The sequence below is a fragment of the Peromyscus californicus genome, unplaced genomic scaffold, assembly GCF_007827085.1.
Source record: "Peromyscus californicus insignis strain IS unplaced genomic scaffold, ASM782708v3 Scaffold_9__1_contigs__length_137607984, whole genome shotgun sequence".
NCBI classification, from domain to species: domain Eukaryota; kingdom Metazoa; phylum Chordata; class Mammalia; order Rodentia; family Cricetidae; genus Peromyscus; species Peromyscus californicus.
In genome coordinates, this window is record NW_026294617.1 from 3,915,944 (window position 1) to 3,933,348 (window position 17,405).

Below are 17,405 nucleotides of genomic sequence, written 5' to 3' on the forward strand. Positions count from 1 at the left end.
TTCAGATCCCTTCCAGAAGAGGAATGGCTAGTATGGGGAGCTGGGTGTATCAAAGGCAGTTCAGGACTCATGGTCCTTAGGTATGTCACGGAGGTGGGCTAGAGTAGGTCTAGTGTCCCCCCTGAAGAGGAACAGACCTTGGTTCTCTGGGATTGATAGAGTTGGTGACATGAATTCAGTCTAGTGTCATCCTGAAAAAGGACTGCTGAAAGTGGAGCAAGAAGCATGAAACTAATGATTTTTGCATGCTACTTTTGCATCTTGCTACTTTGATGAATGAGTTTGTCAACTGTAGAAATTTTCTGGTGAAGTCTTTAGGGTCATTTATTTATAGAAACATGTCATTTGTGGACAAGGATATTTTTACTTCTTTTTCTATTCGTAACCACTTTATCTCAATATGAAATAAATAACTTAAACAGACTCATAACATTCAATGAGATAGATGCAGTAATTAAAAAAACTTCCAACTAAGAAAAGCACAGGACCAGGTCAATTCAGTGCAGAATTCAAAGATAAGCTAACACCAATATTTTTGTCATATTAGTCAGTTAAATAGAAAGTGAAGGAACATTTCCAAATTGTTACTACAAAGGCAGCATCACCCTGATACAAAAACCAGACTAAGATCCAAGGAAAGGGAAAATTATAGGTCAGTCTGTATCATTGATGAACATAGATTCACAATTTCTCTCCAAAATACTTGTAAACAGAATTCAAGAACAAATCAAAATGATTATCTATCATGATAAATAAGTTAGCTTAATCCCAGAAATGGAGGATGGTTCGATATATGTAAATCAATACATGTAATCCACAACACAAATATATTAAAGGAAAAAAATCACATGATCATGACATTAGGTGCAGAATAGGCAACTGATAAAATTCCAGCATCCCTTCTTTTTAAATCTTGGAGAATGTAATCACACAGAGCTATTCTTTTTGCAATATCTGTGTGTCTTTTACAGTTACGTGTTATTAATCTCCCTAACTCTCAGTTTTGTCATCTATTACATGGAATACAATGATAAAATCGATTGTGCAAGCTACTCTAAAGATTAAGAGACATCATTAATATCGTCCCATGTAAGCAGAGTGTAAAACTCTAGAAAACAACAGGCTTTGTGCATCAGAACACTGGGCAAAGAACAGTTTTCTCTAAAAAACCATATGGAAGGCTAGTGAGGCCACCGTGTTGCCTTTCACCTATATCTGTTCTGCTCAGTGTTCAATAATACACACTACCATGGCTAACCATTAAACTCTCTTTAGTGTGAAACTAAAATGTTACATGCTTTTGGACTAAAAGAGCTACAAAGGCACATTGTGTTGGACACTGTTACAACACTTGGGCTAGAACATTCCCTTAGTTCATGTTTACTGAATAAATGAATAAATGGATGGAACTTGCTAGAGAATGCAAAGAGATATTATTCTCTAGGTGGTGAATAACTTGTATCATTTCATAAAATGTTGTTTGAGGAAACAAAACTTGTCTGTGTTTAAATGGGTATAGATGCTGTTACTTGATGTTAGAATGTATCCCATACTGGAAACTGAAATGGTGTAATATGAGAATAGAAAGTTCAAGCAAAGTAGAAAGCAAAGGATGATAAAACTCTTAACAGATGTAACTATATAAGGAGCAGTGGGACACCAGTTTTGATGTGGGAATCGTTATGAAAAGTTATCACATTAATGAAGCATTCTAAATATTTAAAATACATATATTTGTAACAAAAAGCACACACAGTCCATTTTCACCTATATTTTATATATTTTAAATCGATGCTTTAAAAATGACAATTTCATTATATATATTCATTGCATTTCTGAATCAGAACATGTTATCTTAAAGATGCTTTCATTTAATAGTACTGTTTTTAATTATGTGCAAATATTCAAACAAGTGAAATATAAAATGTTCACTCATTCTTAATGGATTTGGTAACTCAATCCACTCACTCTAAATCACATCATAGGCTGCATATTGAATCATTTGAAGTAACACAGAGTGGTTATATACTGATCACACATGAGGAACATGCAGAAACCATTCAGTTTTGTATGGACATTCACACACAGAAAGTAGACATTCAACAATATATAGTAATTGAAAAATATAGACATATACCTATAAAGTAATGTCATTAAAATTTAAGGAACACCACAATGACTTTAGCAATCTCTATGCAAAGAAATTTATCAATCACAGATGATAATGAAATTATCTTAAACAAAATCCTATAATAAGACAGTTCAGTGCAGTTTATTAAGGGGCATACCTAGTAAAGAGGTGATTGTTTTTAATTAAAGTACATTTATTTGGCAAAATTTGCCTTCAAATTTTACCCCAGATGAAACTATAAATTTTACCCTGCTCATTTTTGTCTGTAATTCTATGACTCTATCTTTTGATATCATAGCACTAGAAAAGTAATTATTATAAAATTTGTCCATTTAAGGGTTGTTGCATTACAAACACAACTTAAAAAGCTAAAAATACTAAACACCTGTATATATGAACATTGGAAGCCCACATAGAAAAGGATTATCAAAATGCCAAACAATTTACTGGATGTCTATAAAAACAAATTAAAATTTCAGAGTGCTCTAGGAAGTTTTTTTAATCTGGACATAATTTTTTTTTAAAATAGCAAGTTAAAATGTGTGGGATATATTTGCCACTAAGCCCTTCTGTTTGCAGTGTATACACACTCAATCACCTAATAGAGTCTGGCTTAGCCACTAAATGGAATTATTTATAACATCCTTGGAACATAATTATATGAGCTACACTTAACCATCTGGGTATTTTTCTTCTTGCGAACAAGCTGCAATGGTATAATGAAATATTTTGTTTGTTTATATATTTAGCTCTCTATATATAAAAAGGGAAAATCGTCCTTATAAATTAGTCGTGTTTTGTTCTGACTTTCAGAGTAAGGTCCATCCATAGCATATAAAACCAAATAAAAGCACTATTATTAATATTAATAAAATTCTACTGTATGTACTGAAAAGACATTCTTAAATTGCTAAGAAATCCCAAAGGTGAAATCCAGGTATTAACCATCTGCATGGCCACAGTGAATACAATCCCTTGAAGGATCTATAAAGTTATAATTACTAAAGAGCAGATATAATTAAATAATTATACATTTTGATTGAAAAAATATATGTAGTCCATTAAAATAGGAACTCTGACTCAACTTCTTCAGTGAAGTTCTACACAGATGCCAAGTTTGCACTTTAATTAGAACAAAAGACCACTATCAACATTAATGCAGCATAATTATTCATAACAATTGCATATTAATCTCTTGAGCTTGCAGAACTATAGCATATGACATATGACAGCATAGGCACCTGTGTGGTCGTTCTCAAGACTTATGTGGTGCATGTTAATTAGACCCAAGAAAATAAAATCCGTTATCCTCTGAGAAAAACTACTTCAGTGCTAATTGGCTTAAGCTGTCAAAGAAGCAAGAGTGAATACTGTTAGGCTTTGTGTATGTTCATTAAAGATTTCTCTGGGTGTGTGCAGTGTATGAGTGGCTTATGGTCTAATTCTTGACTGAATCCTGGAAATAAAAAGCAGAGCAGCCGTGTGTTTCTTTGGCATTGCTGAGTGGATTTTGGCTAAAAACCTCAGTATTACTACTTTGTTTATTGCAAGCTTTGTAACTAACTGTGTGTCCAAACACACAATAAGATAACCAGAAACATTACATCAGGAAGCCCTAAATCTGCCTCAGTTTAATTCCTTTACTCTTTAATCCTGATCCAGTTTGAATATGAGATTATAAATGCCTTTAAGAAACATGTCACCTCACAGTAAGTCAGGTTTCAGGATTCTTGACAATCTCTTTATGCTAAAGGCACTTTTACTGTACATCTTTGGAGGGTAATAGAAAGGTATTATGGAATGAAAACTCTGGGTGGTTAACAGATACACTTATGTTGAATAGATGAATCTTAAAACCACTACTTCAGAAAGGGGATGCCTAATATCATTTCTAGAGTTTATCTAGAAAGAAAACACAACATATTTCTGAGTAGACATGGTGATGACCAGCAACATTCTACATTATAGTTTGTAATTCTTCAAATTTATGTCACTTCACATTCAAAATTCAATAAAACAAGTCCCTTCAGCTGAAAGGCATTCACACTCAATAGGGTACTTTGGACTCTGCAACCCTTTTTCAGATTTCAGAATAGCAAACTCTAATGAGCCATTTTTAAGTAAGTAAATGAAACTCATGGAACAGATTTGAATTTGCTAGCATAGCTAGGCAAATACCATGTGCTTGTTTTCCCATGCCCAGACTGAATTCTAAGTCCTGTTTTGAAACATGCTGGAAAGGAATTTATTAGAATATGCAACACCATTTCCCTTCCACTTAGCACATGTATAGATAGTTTAAAGTAATTCCTTTCTATTAAGCAAATGTGTGGCTAAGGCACACCTCAGTAATACATTAAACCAATGAGATGCCAAAATGTAATCGTCAGAGAAGGCTTAATTCTTGCAGGAATTAATTACACATAGTATAGAGTGTCTTAGGAGAACATTATTGGCTAAGTCTACCAATTTATCCTGCAAATACTAATTTTTTTTTAATTTGAAGCAAGGTGCTGACTCATCACTAATAAGATATTAACAGATATTTTATTTGTGTGATACTTATCTTTCCAGCAAACAAAACTTCTACATGCTATGTATTTAAGAAGTTGATTGTAGTTTTGAAATTTGATACATAGGCACAGTCCTGTATGAACACACTCGTTTTCTCAGTGAATTGTACAGACATTTGGAGGAGGATATTATGAGATTAATGGATTCTGGTTTGGAATGATAACTTGAAGTCTAGTTGTCTTGATAGTGTATAATTGGGTACTTAGTTTTCAAGGTTTCTAAATGCTTCAAACTTACACAGGCACACCATTATTTAGGTGGGCTACAGTCATTGGGGAATACATATGGTGCTTTTTAGGTTCTTTGCAATTATTTTGAAGTTGCTGCTAGCTAAGGCTATTGATGAACTAACTAAGGCTGGTCATATGTGGAAAGCTCGTATCAAAATGTTACATCACATTATGTTTTCAAATCAAAAGAACTGTGTTTCCTGCAGTGTCTGGTGTAAGGAATGCCACATTGGCATTACAGGGTCCCTCTGAGAAGAAAAAGACAATACAACATTCTAAACATGTCTCATTAAACTTGTTTTTTCCTTCTTAAATGAGTTGCTGTATACAGTCAACCAGAAAAAGAAAAACAAAAGTAAACCATGTCTAGACCAGTGTCTGCCATGGCTGGCATAGATGTTGGATACACATGGCTTCTTTTTTACTGATAAAACAGGTTATTTTTGACATTATTACAGTTTGGTTGAGGGCTTATTTTGTTCATGTGTGAATAGTACACAACACCTCTGCAGGTTATGAGGGGGCAATGGATCCCTTAGTGCTGGAGTATGAGCTGCCTACAGTAGGTGCTAGAAACTGAGTTCAGGTCCTTATGACTGGATTGCCAGTGCTCCTATCTGCTGAACTGTCTCTCCAGCCACTCATTTTGGAGTTTTAATGATGGCATTCTCAAAATCTTTGGGATCCCTCATTAATGTGACTTTCTTATATTTTCATAGGCTTTCAAGAGCTGTTTTTTTTTTAAATCAGAATACAGGATTGATACAGATTAGAAATTATTAAAATAGATAATATTGAATCTGAGAATAGATATTCTAAAAGCTCTTTCCTCAGATTTCACATGTCAAAAACACTGATTTAGACTGTTGATTTTCCCAGCTAACAGGTCTCTATAATAACTTTTCATTCAGGATCCTCCATCCTGACTTCTGGTGTCATATAGAGTCACTCCTCAGACTTCATATTCTTCAGCCAGATTGCCTGGGAACATTTTGTCAAATACAATCAAAGTGTGAGTTTTCTTGGCATTAAAATCATGTTCCCAGCCCACAGCAGCATCTGACTTGGTGGCTGGTTACAAAGAATTCACTGGAAAGTTCATTTATAATTCTTCTGGGAGAGCAGGCAGTGAACACTGGGCAAGAAGGTCAAGAAGCTGAAAAATCTAAGCAGCATTAGTCACTCTCAGAATGAATGCCTATGTACATGTTTCTCCATCATCAGTCTTCAGGTACTACTGCATCAGATTGGGAGAGTGGTGATATTATGATAAAAGGCAGTATCCTCGACCTTAGTCTTGACTGTCACTGAGGCTCCCTTTTGTCTCTAGTCCTGGGGCAATATCCCTGTATATCCTGGTTGGACACAAATTCACAGCACATATTGTCCACATTTTCTTGGCAATGGATTGTCTATGATTTGTTACCTCCTGGGACCAATTCTATATGAAGTACTTTGAGAAATATTTGATACCTAGAAGTCTCAGTATCAATTTGAAAATACTGCTGGTTCTCATACCACCCATCATTACCTTGCTCAGTACTATATTCACTTAGGAGTTCTGAGGAAAGTTAACATGCTATGTATCTGAAAAAGTTTTGAGGTAAGCATGTCATAGCTGTGATACTATGACACATAGCTCAGAGTTCCGCTAAAATCAAAATGTGGAGCAGAATCTGTAGAATTCATAGACATCTATTTTAAATGTAATTTAATCTTTTTATATGATCTCTTAACTGATCTAATAAAATATGCCAGTAAAGGGTTAACTGTAGGTCTCAAAGAACAAATTCAATAAATTTAGAAGGAAGGAATATAGGATTCATATGTGATTAGATTTACCTATGCACAGAGTCATTAAAAAAATCTAGAAGACTGTCTGTTCTCCATGATTTTTTTGAATTATTGTACTAAAACAATTTAGAGTTTTGATCTAAGATGATAATCTACCAAATGAAAGGCATTTTATCATTTTTTGTTTTAAATTCAACTCCACACAAATAGCTACATGACCTTGGATTCAGTGATGAATACACTTGACTCTCAGGCAGTGTGAGCATTCTGTCACTCTTTTTCTGGTCATCTCTGCAGACGATGGGCAAGAAGCAGTACCCTGACCCTTGTGGGGCCTTCCCACACACAGTCAGCAATGTGGCAAACATTCTCAAACAAGCATGATTCAAATAATTACATTAAGTAAGTACATCAAAAATACTACAAGGTAGTTTCATTTCTCGTATGAAAATGTATATACATAGGCACTTCAGATGAATATGTGTTTCTGCTTGAATTATCTAGCTAATTGGCCCGGTTCTGTGCTTTGAGCCCAGAAATATTACTAATGTTGGAAAGAGCTACCCCTTATAACTTAGTCAATGATGACTAATTCTTTTCTCTCAACTCTAGCTTTCTTTTTAACTAACCTTACTTTCATGTTCATCCAAAAGAAGTAAAATCCTAGACACATAGGGATAGCCACAGCATTCCCCTGGCCATGTAGTGCCAATTGTTTCAGGGTTGAAATTGGTAGGAATGCCCTAAGAAATATTCTGGTAATCTATTCTCAAAGGAAAACTGCATTACTCAACATAAGAAAAAAATTTTTTTTTTTTTTTTGGTTTTTCGAGACAGGGTTTCTCTGTGTAGCTTTGCGCCTTTCCTGGGACTCACTTGGTAGCCCAGGCTGGCCTCAAACTCACAGAGATCTGCCTGGCTCTGCCTCCCGAGTGCTGGGATTAAAGGCGTGCGCCACCACCGCCCGACTGAAAAATATTTTTTAAACAAATATGTTTAAAAAGTAGGGTAAAAGTTTTTCTTGTCCATCGCTAGGAAGAATTTTTTAGTTTGAAGGGACTAGGGACTGTGGTGCTATTGAAGGACAATGAAGTCCGTCTCCTACATGAAAGGATTGTGGCCAACAAAGGCTCTAAAGCACTCCATTTTGATGGCCTAGTGGCATGCCGATTTACTGTTTTCCCCTTAGCCACTATGAAGGAAAACAAATGGGAAAATGTTAAACTTTCTTCCTATATTAAGAGCATTTGTTGATAAGACTAAACATCTATTTTAGAGTAGGTTTGTTTTGCCAGTAATATAAAACAACATTTAGATATATTGGATGATATTTTGGATTTTCAAAGACAAATTGTGCCATTTTCCCATTGTAGTTATATAGTGCTCTGTTAAAACCACTTTATAGCAAGGGGTTGTGGGAAAGATATAAGGGGGAGGCAGCCATATGAGATGCTCTCCTTTAGCCTATTCCCTGTTCTGTCACTCCACCGGAAACAACAGAAGTGAAAAAAGAATGTGCTCTCCCTGGTCAAATTTACATCACTGCTGAGGTTCGTGTAGCATCAACTGAGGCAATTTGAGGTTTTCAAAACTTGTCACCTTAGGAAGAATTTGCATTTAAATTGCTCTATCCAGTTTTTTAGGAGTTTTTCCCCTGGAATGTTTATGGCTCTTTTTTCATTAGTACTTATAAAATACAACTTCATAACCAGTGCGTTACTACATCTAGTTGTGTCAAGAAGAGGAACTTCATTTCATAAAATAGAAACATTCAAAATGGTTCTGGGCATCAATCACTCATTCAAAATGCATTACTTCTTCATATTGAAGAGTTACTTGAAAAGTTGTCTGAAACATTATCAGGTTTTCATGTCTAACATAGGAACTCAGTCACTCGAGATTTTATCAGAGAGAATTCTGGCATTCCTCCACATTCTGCCCACAGCAATGATGTTGCCAAGAACATCTTAACCCCCTCCCAAGATTTTTATTTATGAAAATACAGCATATTTCTCTTTAATAGATAAATCTTAGGTATTATTTCAATTGGGATATAAGAAAATATTTAAAATGTGCAAAATGTTCTTTCTTATGTACATTTAAAAATATGCCATATAATAGCTTTAAACTTGGGGGAAAGTCTTCGATGACACACACACACACCCACACACACACACACACACACACACACACACACACACAATATCTGGCCAAATTAGAGCTTTAGTTTGTATACTTGTAAACAAACTTTAAAATGCTGAGTATTTTCTCAGTTCTTTTCAACCAAGACACTCTCAAACACATCCAATCCTGCTTTGAAGGAAACCTGAGCTGAATTAATGCTATTCAGCACATCTGATACGGCCTCTTGAAAGGTCTCATTTGATGCCAGTGGACTGCACTGCTCCCAAGCTTCCTTGAGGATGGAAAACTGGCTTGTCTTCCCATCAAGATGGTACAGGATGTTTCTAAAAGAAACATGGAATGTGTAAATGTTTAGTACACAACTATATTTCTATATCAAAACCTTATCAGGAGTAGTATCAGAAAGCAATAATGTCTACAAAATAATGAAGAAATTTTAAAAAATACAGCATTACTATTTTTCAACCCATAATGAATGAATGCACAGAGATGTATTTGTTGGTAGGATCAGAGATCCTCAGGCAGTGTATGCTTCCTGACTGAAGCACACAATGCTATGGCATACCATAAAGGGGTTTTCCAAAAATTTGAGTGAGGTATTTGCAAGGTTTCTAGATGTAATTACCAGAACACACAGAGGACAAATGTTAAATGATGATATGGTGAATCCTAGCACATTATTGACTATGGTGAAGAAGTTTGTGGCTCTGTTAGGGCTGACTCAGTTAACAAGGGAAGTTATGGTTTAGTTAGGGTTTACATTGCTGTGATAAAACACCATGACCAAAAGCAACTTGGGCAATAAAGGATTTACTTTGCTTACACTTCTATATTATGGTACATGATTGAAGGATGTCAGGCCAGGAACGTGAGTGTAGAAACTGAAGCAGAGGCCATGGAAGTATGTGGCTTTATGACTTGATGGCCATGAACTGTTCAGCCTGCATTCTAATGTCATCCACGAGTACCAGCACAGGGGTGGCACCATCCTCAGTGAGCTAGGCATTCCCACATTAATCAACCAAGAAAATTACAACAGATAAGATTACCTACAGGCCTGTCCTAGGGAGGCGTTTTCCTGACTGGCAGTCTCTCTTCCCAGATGAGCTTAGCTTGAGTCAGTTAGAACAAAACCAACCAGCACGGGAGTTTTCCAGTCGTGGTGGCCTGACTTGTCTAAATGCTTATTAGTCATAGTTCAAAGGAAGCTACTAACCATACTACTGCTATTATAATTCCTTTTCATTTTAAACTTTAAGAGACTAGCCTTGTATCCCTGTAGAGACAGTTTAGTTAGGTATGAGTACACAAAAGCCTTGAATTAAAATCTTATTTCAGTTTTCAAACAGATTATATGACAGCACTGTTCTCAGTTTTTGAGGAATCTCTCTACTAGTTTCCAAAGTGGCCAGAGTAATTTATATTCCCCAAAGCAGCATATAAGCATTCTCTTTCCCCTCTTCCTTTAAGCATCTGTTATCTGCTTTATTTTTAAATTAGCTGACAAAGTAATAAATAGCTTTCCATCTGGGGTTTTCATATATATTTTGTTTTGGGTTGATTTCTTCCTCCCTGACACTCCTCCCCATCTTTGCTCTACCCTTTTGTAATCTTCCATTCTGCTCTATGGTCCTCCCTCTCCTCTCCTTTGAAGCCCTCCTTTTTTCCAACACCATGAACCCATTGCCTTTACTAATATTTAGTCCCACCTGGACCCATAAAGTTCACAGTTACAGGTCATGGTCTGCACATGGCATAGTAACTATGATATTTGTCTTTGTGGGTCTGGATTACTTCACATAATATAATATTTTCTTCTTCCATCCATTTTCTTACAAATTCCGTGATTTCATTTCAATCTATAACTGACTCAAGTGTTCTGGTACACATGTACCACATTTTATCTATTCATTTTTTAATGAGTATCCTGGCTCATTCTATATTCTTGCTATTGTGAGAAGAATATTGATAAACATGGAAGTTAAAGTACCTCTGTAGATGTTTGTAAAGACTTTGGGCATATGCCCAATTGATTTACAGCTGGACCATCTACTAATTTTTCCTTTGGTTGTTTGCTTCAGACACCTCCACACTGATTTCCATAGTTCTTGACTAGTTCAAATTTCTACTAATATTTAATAAGGGTTATTGTTTTTCATCCTCATGCTCACCAGAATTTGTTTTGTGTTCCTAAATGATAGGTATTTAAAATAGTATGAGACAGAAACTCACAATTTAATTTACACTTTATATGCTCTGAACACTTAAAAATATTTATTGGCCATCTGTATTTCATCTTTTGAGAAATGTCTGTACAGATCATTGACTCATTTGTTGATTATCTATGTCTATATATTTTTCAATTCATTATATATCTTAGATATTAACCCCTTAACTGAAGTATAGTTAAGCTTTTCTTCCATTCTATAAGCAATTGACAGTTTGTTTTGCTATGCAGAGCCTTTTAAATTAATGTAACCCTGTTAGACAAATCTTGGAGTTCTTTCCTTGTTGTTGTGGTCAATTCAATAATGGGTCACCTCTAACAAAAACCAAAGCATCCCCGAATTATGACATTCTTGCTTAATGAACAGGATATTATGTCTTTGTGAAACAAACTTGGAATCATATCAGTTAAATAGAATAGTGCAAGAAAAACATTATAGATGATACTATATTTGTACTCAAATTAAGTTTTTACATGGGTAAACTATTTCCTAGACATGGACTCAGATGTGGTACAGAGTGGTAAATACACTGTGATACATGTTCTAGCAAGAGCTCATCTAGAGGACAAGATCTCTGCAATTCCCCTACACAGAGGAGCAGCACAAGCTACCTTTGGCACTGGGGACACTTCCCCTGCATCATAACCCAGCCTAGTGGCCAGAAATGCATAATATCTTCCCACTCTGGCTATAGGTCTCTGATGCAGATGAAAAAACGTGTTACATTGTCGTCTTTAGAAAACATGACAGTGAGTCTTAATTCAGCCCCAAGACACATCAGGTCCCTTAGTCTAAGATGCAGTGGACACATCTCCAGGAGCAGTAAACTCTCTACATGGAAATTTATCTTTTCCCACAGCATTTTACAAACTTAAGATAATTTAAAACAACAACAAACCACCCAACTACAGAACTGCAGTCACAGGAATTATATATGGACAGGCTTGTGTATATTGAATTATTTCATCATTAAAAAAAGGTAATGGTCATTAATATGTGGACTAAAAGTGGCATCCATAGAAGTTGAGATTAGAATGGAACCTGCTCAAAGCTGAAGAGGAAGGGATAGTGAAGGACAGGGAGAGGTTGCTCAATGGGGGACTAACGTACAATTAGATGTAAGCAAGAAGATTCATACGCTGTATCAGTAACACAGCAATGCCAAGTGTGTTACTGTTGCTTTGAAGAGACATCATTACCATGGAGCCTCTTATATAGGAAAAAAATTAATTGAGACTGGCTTACAGTTTCAGAGGTTTACTCCATTATCTTCAATGGTGTAGTGCAGGCAGAGATGGTGCTGGAGAAGTAGCTGAGAGTTCTACATCTTGCACAGGTAACAGAAAGTGAACTGTCTCACTGGGCATGGCTTGAGCATATATGAGACCTCAAAGCCTGCCTGCACAGTGAAACACTTCCTACAGCAAAACCATACCTTCTCTAACAAGTCCATACCTCCTAATATTGCCACTTCCTTTGGGGGCCATTTTCTTTCAAACCACCACATTCCACTCCCTAGCCCCCTGAGACTTATAGCCATATCATAATGCAAAAATTCATTCAGTCCAATTTCAAAAATTCCCATAGTCTGTAATAGTCTCAAACTTATTTAGAAGTCTAAAGTTCAAAGTCTCTTCTGAGAGTCATACAATCTCTTAACTGTAATCTTCTTTAAAATTAAAAAAAACCAAACAGATCACATACTTCCAATATATAATGGCACAGAATATGCATTGCCATTTCAAAATGTAGGGAATGGAGAGTAATGAGGAAATACTGGACCAAACCAAACCCAAAACCAACTGGGAAAACTCAAAACTCTGCTTCTCCATGTCTGATGCCAAAGTGCTCTTCAGATCTCCAACCGCTTTGAGCTTTGTTGTCTACAATCTACTTCTTTATCTTGGCTGGTTCAACTTCATGTTAGCACCTCTCTTTGGCAGGTATCCCATGGCTCTTGGATCTTAAACATCTTGGGGTCTCCAAAAGCAATCCAGGTTTCACTTTCATAACTTTACACAATGGCCTAAGAACTCCATGCAGGGACACCCCTGACACATGCCTGGCAACAAGGGTGTTTCTTAGTCATGGAGAAAGATTCCATAATGTCTTTCTTCTATCCTCTACTCTGAAGCCAGAACCAGGTGGCTGAAAATGCCAAATTATGCTGCTTGCTGGGACTGGAACATAGCCCCCTTCTTCAACTACATCTTCACCAGCTTTCTGTTTTCAATGGTTTCCTTAACTTGGCTGTCCTCAATCTCAATCTGTAGACCAGACTGACATCAAACTAACAGATTTACCTTCCTCTGTCTCCTGTGTGCTGAGATTAAAGGCATGTACTTCCAGGCATGGACTTAAGCTTTTCTTTAGTTAATTTTCACAAGTAGGAAGTTTAGATGTGTGGGATCTTACCCTGAGGTCACCAATCCTTTTATTCCATTTCTTAATCTGTATGTCTCCTAGAACATAGGACTTAGCCCCATTCCACTTCCTGGTGCTCCTTTTCTTCTCACATTTTATATTTTTTGTTTTTGCTCGCTCAGCTTGGTACTTTTTGTTATAAACCTTTATTAGAGTTAACACTAATAACCACATTACAGAGTCTATAATAGGATGTTTTGAGATTTTTTTTCTGTCAAGGGAATTAAAACAAATTTCATTACTTTAGCCTCAGGCAGACTCTTCAGACAAGGGCAAAATGCAGTCACATTCTTTACCAAAATATCACCTATTCCACCAAAGCCACACCTTCTAATAGTGCCACTCCATAGCTATGGGGGCCATTTTCAGCTCACCACACCAAACCTCTCAAAAAGTTGCAGGATAAGTTTGTGAACCTGTTTACCATTATGGATTAATAGTGGCGCACGCCTTTAATCCCAGCACTCGGGAGGCAGAGCCAGGCGGATCTCTGTGAGTTCGAGGCCAGCCTGGGCTACCAAGTGAGTCCCAGGAAAGGCGCAAAACTACACAGAGAAACCCTGTCTGGAAAAAACAAAACAAACAAAAAAAAAAAATAAAAAAAAATAAATGTTTGAGGTTTTAAATGTGTGCAAGTTAATTAATACACTACACATATCAAATTATACTGCCCTACACACATTGTGGGGGCGTTGCATGTATCACAATACAAACACATATGAGAGGACAACTCGTGCGAGCCAATTGTCTTTTTCCACTAATTATCTTCTACAGAACTGGGCTTTATCCACTGAGCCATCGCCCTAGCCCAATATGGACAATTTTTATCCAATGGTTTAAAATTTAGTGAAACTAACATAAAAACATAGGAATTACTGATGCAGCTTAACTGAGATTCCTTAAACATTAGTTTTGTTGACTAAAACTGAGACCTATGGAGGGGAAACAGCAAAAGAAATCAAGTAATCCAGAAATAAAGACCCAGTTAAGGAGTTTTCAGCACAGAGATGAATCTTCCTAGGACAGTCTCCTTCATGTATTATCTCTTACATGATGGAATCTACACAGAACTTGACAATCTCATCATAACATAGGCATTGGTAACAGGTATTCAGTAAAAGGAGTATGATCTTATACTCCCCAAGCATAATGAAATCAATAATCAAGCAGACAAAACATGCATATTTATGTTTATTTTATAAGAAAAACTGTTTAATAATCAATTCATTTTAAAAATAAAGTTAAGTGGATTTGTTTTATTCATACAATCAGTACTCCTTTGTATGAAACGTACGTTACTTTTCTAAAAAATAACTTGAGTAGAATAAAAATTACATTGCAGAGTATTTACCACTTTTAATCTTCTCTTGTTAATTTCATGTTTAATTATGAATAATTTCATTCAAACAAATTTCCAGAATCTAAAAGTGTAGAAGACATTTTTCAGAAGCTATTTTCAAATATTTTCATTCTTAGAGATCACATGGTTTATCCTTAGAAATATGCTGTAATATAGCATAATGTGGAACAATAAACATATACTCTACAAAAGAATGTTCAGGTCTAAATCACCATAAATACAAGTACTTTCATTTGTTTTTAACACTGGAAAACAATACAAGAATTTCTCCAAGGCCAACACAGTGGAGTCTGAAGAATGCCACCAGCTGCCTTTCCTAACAAGAGAAAATGCATGAGCTGCCTTTATACCGACTGTAAGCATGCCATGTGAACAGAAATCTTTGGTTTATGAAATTTCACAAGGAATGAAACACATTTTCCATATGTTATGTGATTCAAGTAGGAAACTTGTAGCAAGCTATTACATAAGAAAAACACTCATATTCATTTCTACTATAATTGGATACAAATCAGAGTAGAACTATAGAAACTGAGGTTCTAACTGAATATAAGTGACAAGTATTCTTTCATCTTAATTTGAAAGAAAATCTTCAACTTGAGTAGGTACTGATGTAACCTGCTGAAGTTTATCTCTACTATAATAACAGAACATATGTTTGCTTTGTTTATTCATAACTTGAAAAACAAACTGAGGTAACCAAACAATCTTACATTTTCATTCCAAAGATTATTTCTCTTAGGACTTTCAAAAGTAGCTTATATTTTCTAGTTTCTTTTTTATATGTAAATGCTATCTAGCTTCCTGCTTACATAACAAACTTCTCTATTTGTATTCTTTTCTGAAAAACTAGCATATTATCATTTTCCATTGACTATTTGGCTAGGGATAAACTGAAACCCAGGCTAGGTTTAAATATATACCATATTTTCATGCATTTCTTAACCCTGAAGATTTTCTTACATATCTAATCATATGTGCCCCAGGATCTTCTCAGATGAGTGAAACTACCATACCACTTTCATATGCAAATGCTTCACATCTTTGAAACGTTTCAATTACTTCAATGGTTTTGATAGAGACTTCTAAGCCAAGAGCCATTTGTATTCCCAGTAATCTTACAGAAATTGAAATTCAGTCAAATACAGTTTAAAGGTTTGAAAAGCCTGTAGTGTATCAGAGGCCTCAAATGTCTTTCCTTCCCAATCACAAACCAATACACTTCAGATTAAGAAATACTGAAAATCAACTAAAAGCCTGCTTGAAAAGTCGCATGTAGAGCAGGAGAATGTGAGTAGAAGAAAATGGGAAAATGTGCATGCAGCAAGTTTCCGTGAATAGAGTCTCTAAGTTCTAATCACCAGGGTTTATATTCTTTAGTAGACACTGAGCTTAGACAGGTTTGCTCTAGTCCAATTCAGAAATGTTTCCCTGAAGAAAGAATGATGGCAAACACTGCTTTAACTCAACCAGTCGCCTTCCCACTTCCATAAATACAACATGTGTCTCAGTATGGAATTTACAGACATCAGACATAAGTAAAATATTTAACTGGAATCATTTTAGTAGTCATTGTATTTCAGGAAAGATTAATTCCACCACCCCCTCCATGCCTATCTTCCCTCATCTGTAAAAATTTAGGTCTTATAATTAAACTCTGCTACTACCCAGGCCCAGAACCAGGGTTATGTGTTGGCCCACCCCAATATCCACCCCATTTTTGATTTGTAGGAGGATGTTTTTGAAGTGGGTGGGATCATTCCTGTGGACCCAGGGCTGCTGGATCTCCATGATTCAGGGAAGCAACAGAATATCCAAGGAGAGTCCAAGTGAGTGCTCATCAACAATAGTGTAGCATAGACCAGGGGCCTTAACCCAGTCCAATGATTCTTTGTGATGAAAGCCTGCATGAAAAATTGTATGGATTAAGGGTTTTACTGCACCTTCCATGATGAGATTTTCCCTTTTTTTTTTGCTTTTTTAAAAAAATTTTATTGTATTTTATTCTGGAGGGGGGTTGATGAGTGGGATAAGGAGAAACAAAGAATAAATAAAAAGAAAGTTAAAATAAATGTAAATCATACAATTCTATGGAAACCCTCCCTATATACCCACAAAGAGACTTATAAAAGGAACATGTAATGCATTATTGATGACACTAATGAAATTACAACAGGCATCACTCATTTTTAATGGGTCTGCTTCAATGACACATCATGGTGACCAGGAGAGAGTTGTACCAAATCAGAAACCTAATTAATAACTCCTGGCAGTACAGTGGAGGAGATGAAGTATCTCTACTCAGTAGATGAGTATTTCCCATTCAACTTATACAAAAGAAAGCAGTGGGAAAAATGAATTTTGAGACAAAAGCATGTAAAATCTTCATGAACCATTTCCACTTGCGTGAGTTAGGAAATTAGTGATGGAAAGATAGAAATGATGGCTCTCTTTTAAGTATTTCTTCTTATATGAGTAAATGAGCATGGGATGACATCCACTATCAACCTGAATTAACA

At 35.8% G+C, this 17,405-nt stretch overlaps 1 protein-coding gene across 5 annotated transcripts in view; it reads right to left on the reverse strand.

The window, feature by feature from the left end:
* Positions 1-321: 321 nt before the first annotated feature.
* Positions 322-17,405, reverse strand: part of Naaladl2 (N-acetylated alpha-linked acidic dipeptidase like 2) — a 1,340,311-nt gene continuing 1,323,227 nt past the window's right edge. For all 5 annotated transcript variants that reach the window (XM_052732134.1, XM_052732135.1, XM_052732131.1 and 2 more), the window contains one exon: positions 322-9,197. In XM_052732134.1, coding sequence (XP_052588094.1) covers positions 8,999-9,197 — 199 coding nt within the window. In that variant the 3' untranslated portion in view covers positions 322-8,998. The remainder of the gene's footprint in view (positions 9,198-17,405) is intronic.